This window comes from Aquarana catesbeiana, linkage group LG08, assembly GCF_042186555.1.
Source record: "Aquarana catesbeiana isolate 2022-GZ linkage group LG08, ASM4218655v1, whole genome shotgun sequence".
NCBI lineage: Eukaryota > Metazoa > Chordata > Amphibia > Anura > Ranidae > Aquarana > Aquarana catesbeiana.
The window spans coordinates 71,640,090-71,645,953 of record NC_133331.1 but is presented as its reverse complement, the minus strand read 5'-3'; the positions used below and the strand labels follow the sequence as shown (position 1 = coordinate 71,645,953).

General features: G+C 42.5%; 1 gene segment (V, D, J or C); it reads left to right on the top strand.

Annotated features, from left to right (window-relative positions):
* The first annotated feature begins 1,354 nt into the window (after positions 1–1,354).
* On the top strand, positions 1,355–5,200 carry LOC141105834 (T-cell receptor beta chain V region LB2-like). The segment is given in 3 exon segments: positions 1,355–1,754; positions 3,468–3,721; positions 4,756–5,200. Coding segments are annotated over 3 exon segments (318 nt in total).
* The last annotated feature ends 664 nt before the right edge of the window (positions 5,201–5,864 follow it).

Here is a 5,864-nt window from a genome sequence, read left to right as displayed (position 1 = left end):
TTTAGAGAGAATTCAGCTAACTTACTGTATTTCCTGGGTAGGAAATGAAGGAAAATCTCCCCAATGGGACACAGGCAGGAAATAAAAGTCAGACAGTCTATCCTTGTTTATGTCTTTCTGGAAATGCTCTCTGTGGCTTTGACCAGAGCAAGGGTGCAGATCTGAAAAATGAGACAGAAGTCAGATAACCTTATCATCATACTGGTCAATGATACAAAGATGTGAATAGACTCAGCATGACAACCAGGCAACTAGCCTTTTCAAAGGCAGAAGACAGCTATTGAAACCGCTACTCTTCTCTCATGACAGGTTTCCTTTAAAACACCCAAAAAAAATGAGCCCATTAAGCTGCGGTTCACAATATAACATGGTCTTGCACTGCTCTTGCAATCTGTAGCAACTGTCAGTGCAATGTTAAAGACACTCCAAATGCAGGTCACAAATGTAGTGTGTTTGCCTGAACCAGATTACATGGTACAAAACGACTGTGCGGTTGCAGTGTGTTTATAAAATTGCACTACTTTAGTGCAATGGGGTGCGATTTAAGCCCATTAAAAGCAAATGGGCTTAAATCACACCGCACTGAATCGCATGTGAATTGCACAGAAATGTGGTGTGATTCTTCTGTGATTCGTAGATGATTCATAGTTTTAACCAGGGCTCAAAAATAAAATGCAGCTTTTGCAACAATACTAACATAAAAAAGAGGCTGTGCCCTGCAGTGCTTCTTTCCCCCCTAAACCTATAGGTTAAATGATAACCAGCACCATACAACCCACTTCCTCTGAGCCCCAGTTGCCGTAAACCCACCCCAGCCTGTGGATGGTCTTTGAAAAAGAAGAAACACAGTGATTACCTCATCTATTGGTCACTCTGCTTTCTCCTCCTATCAGCATGCTTCTTGTCAACATTTGAACTATTTGGCTCTGTATGCTGCTTCTTCCTCTCCCAGTCTGAGCTCTGTGGAGTACAAATGGGCTGCTTTTACCAGTAAAATCCAGGTACTTACACTGCTTGCATATAGAAAATGTAAAAGAACTGCATTAATTATTTTATATCTGCCTAGAGTTCAGCCTTAAAGCGGTTGTATACCCGCTGTTTTTTTTCTACACCTGCAAGGGAAAAGGCATAATGAGCTAGTATGCACCGCATACTAGCTCATTATGAGATACTTACCTTAGAACGAGGCGCCGGCATCTCACACGGTCCACGCCGAGGGAGCTGACATTTCCCCTCGGCGTGTCTTCCGGGTATCGCGGCTCCGGCCCTTTGAGTGGCCGGAGCCGCGATGTCGTCATTCCCGCGCATGCGCGTGGGAGACTTCTGTCCGGCAAGCTCCGGAGTTTGCCGGGCTGTCTGCCGAGAATCCCCTGTGCGCATGCGCTGCTGCAGTCAGCGGCTCATTGCGAGGGGAATATCTCCTAAACCGTACAGGTTTAGGAGATATTTTTTTTACCTACAGGTAAGCCTTATTATAGGCTTACCTGTAGGTAAAAGTAAAAAAAAAGGTATACAACCACTTTAAGCCAGATCTAAAAGAAGAAAACTGTATCACATGCTGCTCTGACATCAAGAATCCATGTGGGGGCAGCACTGTAATATAGCAAGTCGCAAATTAGATGTGACTGTAGGGAATTTCTGGTAGAACAGGGTATGTATTCATTATGTATGACTGCTGCCTGATGCCACAAGCATCAACGTTGTCACCATGCACCTTATACTGAGGCTCTCTATCTGCTGTATATTTACATCATGTAAGTATTAAAACCTGGACTGTACACTTTGTGGCCTAATGATACCATTGTGTAGTGTGGAAGTTGGCGGACCTGCAATCAGTATTTTTTGATTTTGGTTAGAAAGATATGGATATAGGCACTAGAAAATCCAGAACCATTGCTGCCAGCTCTGTGTCTATCTGATTTGCATGTTTGCTTTCCAGCACTGGGCTGTGGCTTTAATTCCAAACAGGGCCCTCTTAGTCTAGAGTAGTATGTTGACTGATGTTGTGTAGTATTCACATACACAAAGTCAGGTTAACTAGCTTCCAACAAAACCACCTCTAGACTGATTGTAGCTGACTGTAGAGGGAACATTAGAGTTTAAGCTCCGTGGGGACAGGTAGAAAATATCTATATCTCTTTTCGGTCTCAGGAAACCCCTACTAAAAATAACAGGATAGCTAAAAAGATCAGTGGTGTCAGTGGGAACTTATCGGAGAGGCAGAAATTGCTCATTGCTCAAGGAATCCCTAGCAACCTTTGGAGGAATCCCAGGGATCCATGGAACCCTGGTTGAGAAACCCTGGAATAAGGCTAATGCCCTGTACACACAATAAGATTTTCCGACAACAAAATCCATGTTTTTTTTCCGACGGATGTTGGCGCAAACTTGTCTTGCATACACACGGTCACACAAATCTTGTCGGAAATTCCAAATGTCAAGAACGCGGTGATGTACAACACGTACGACGAGCCGAGAAAAATTAAGTTCAATAGCCAGTGCGGCTCTTCTGCTTGATTACGAGCATGCGTGGAATTTTGTGCGTCGGAATTGTGTACACACGTTTGGAATTTCTGACAACGGATTTTGTTGTCGGAAAATTTGGGAACCAGCTATCAAATTTTGTTTGTCCGAAACTCCAACGGAAAATGTCTGATGGAGCCTCCACACGGTCGGAATTTCTGACAACAAGCTCCCATCGAACATTTGTTGTCGGAAATTCCGACCATGTGTACGCGGCATAAGGATGTGCAATGTTAAAGATGTATTCACATAGGAAATATCTATGTTCCAGTTGATTTCTTAGCACTACAATCCTAAAAAAATTCTAAAGTCTGAGCCTCGAGAGCTAATTTGGCTACTGACTGCATGTTGTATATTGTACTGCATTATCGATAAAAATCAGCAGAATGCAGAAGTGCGGACTTTTTTATATATGTATCGGACGAACTCAATTTATCTATCTACAAAGCAAGTTTAAGGTTTAGGAAAATACCAAGCCAAACTATTGCTAGGAGTAGTTAGTCACACTCCATTATACTTGTTCTGCAATGTTGGAGATATTTTACTATTCATCCATGATAGAACCAAAGAAGCTGCTTGTAGGAGTAATGTAACATCTTCAGCATTATAGAACGGGCCCAGTTGTATGCAACCAACTAATACTAGCTATACCATGACCGGGATGAAGGAGAACAATCACAGAAACAAACATCTATAACTATACGTTGTCAGAATTTTGTACTTATATGGACTGCACAAGAAAATGTACACTTCACACACAAGCCTGGGAAAATCTTACTATGAGGGCCCTTAAGATTATGACCAAGAAAAAAGATTTTCAGACTCTTCTCTCTGAAGATAACACAATATAGGTGAATAGTTGTCTAAGTTGACCTGATTAAAGCCTGCAGAGATATCATGTGAGAGCTGATGCAGTATGTACTGTGTCCTCCATCTTTTCCCAGGTTTTGCTCAGCAACTGACCATCTCCCAGAATCCTCCTTTCATTGTGAATACAACTGGCCAGGAGGCTTTGATAGAGTGTCAACAATTGACCACTGACCACGACAACATGTACTGGTATCATCAAGAAGGAGCTCAGGGTCTGAAGCTTATCGGTTATATGATGAGGGGACAAGACAATATTTTCTATGAGGGGAACTACAAAGACTTCTATGAAATGAAGAGAACCAAAGGAGACAAACACAGCACCTTGAAGGTGAAATCATTGTCAACTCAGAATCAAGGGGTCTATTTCTGTGCCTCCGGTGAAGCACAGTGACTGAAAACAGCCTGGGGGCTTTGATCTAACCTCAACTGGCAGTCACAATTATGGGAACACATAGCACTACTCTTGTTGGTAGATATATAAATATAATAAGCATTAGCATCCTCCCAGAATACACCAACATATAGAAGGTCAAAACTGATGTCTTAACTTTTTAGAAGCTGTTTGGGGCAAGAAAGGTTGGTGAGAAGATGCAAATAGCTTTATTTTAACATTGGCAAGTGCAGTAATTTAGAAGTTAGTCCTGAGAATTTTTTTTCTTTAATATTCAGTGATGGTCATGTGACTTCCTGTGCCTACAATACCTCGACAGCTCAGTTTCTGAAGCAGCATTATGACAATGTTGCTCCTACAGAAGATCCTCCTCTACATCACCATACCATCTTGTAAGCAAAGAAGAACTACAGAATATGACTACAGAATATGATAAAGGGTCAATTTACTATACAGTACACATTACAAACCCGACTGTACAGTCTTTCCACAATCTCCTTTAGTTTTATCAAAACTATGTAATGTGAGAATCTACCGGGGCTATCCAATTAATTTGTATCCAATCAGACTGGAAGATCTTAAGAAGATTATGCAGTTATATTGTTACATATGTGGGAAGCTTAAAAGTATTTTGGTTCTGGTGGATGGCAGCCAGTTGGGACTGCTGGCAAAATCTTTCCACTACAGATATTGATTGAAGAACCATCTACTGCATTTGTCAAAAAATAAAGTTAAATTCAAAATCACACTGGGGTAGTGATTGGCTTTGGTCGATGGTTATATCTGGAAAGAGGAATAAAAAGATGGTGTGTGAGTAAGTTGTATTGCATCCACCCAAAACTGGAATAGCTGTTTTGGGAAGCCTGACCCAACTGCATATATTACCATTGATATATATAGGTAGTTACAATTTATAATATGAAAAGTTATATTAGAATAAGATGCTAACAACATATTTTCTTTATGTGCAGGTCTGGCTCATACAATGACCATCTCTCAAACCCCCCAGCTTATTGTAAGCCGCGCTAACGGTGACGTTCATATGGACTGCGCTCAGGTGACCACAGATCATGGCTATATGTACTGGTATTACCAAGAAGCAAACCGAGAACTAAAATTAATTGCCAGTGCTATTCAAGGACAGGATCCCATGTATGATGATAAGTACACAGATCAGTTGGTCTATGAAATGGGGAAGCTGAGTAAAGACAAGCGCACCTACCTGAAGATCAAGAAACTGACAGCCCAGAATGAAGGAGTTTATTACTGTGCATCCAGTGCTGCACGGTGATTGAAAACAGCCTGAAGCCTTTGATCTAACCTCAACAGGAATGTCAATGGGAACACTCACTGAGCTCACACTAATAAGCAAAACAGCATTAACAAAGTGAAATCTAATAAAAACATTACACATAATTTAACAGAATAGCTTTTGAGTATCAATGGGCTGGATTTGTCACTCGGCCACATAGGCTGTGACCTATGGTGGCATTTTTGCAGGGGGACTGCTGGGCACAGGATTACTAAGTGCCATAAATCCTAGAGGGCTGTCTCAAAGGATCCAGGACACTTTGTAGAGCTGTAATGGGTGCCATGTACTGGAATACTCTGCTAACTGCCCTAAAACTCCCTCAAGGGCCCCCAGCCATCTGCACTGCCCCTCATGTTCCTTTAAAGGCCCCAAGTCACCATTATTGCTCCCAGCCCCCTGCAGTTTTCTGCAATGTCTCCCAGCAATCGCCAGTGCTCACCTCAGTCCTAGAGCTCCACAGCCTCAAGCCTCCTCATAGTTTGCCCCTGTAAGGCCCCTTTTACACAGGGAGGACTCCTCTGTGATCAGCAGGGCATCTGTCTGCTGGTTCCCTGCTGATCGGAGCAGAGCAGGCAGATGACAGGTCGGCTCAGTATCTGCTGAGCGGACATGGACAGAACCCACTCTGCTCTATGTGCGATCAGGTGTAAGACTACCCTCTGATCCGCCTAGACAGAGGAGGACAGAGCCCCCTTATTTTGTTTTTAGCAGACCAGATTATAGGCAGGCAGGTGTAAACAGACACAAGTCCATTTGTACCTGCCATCC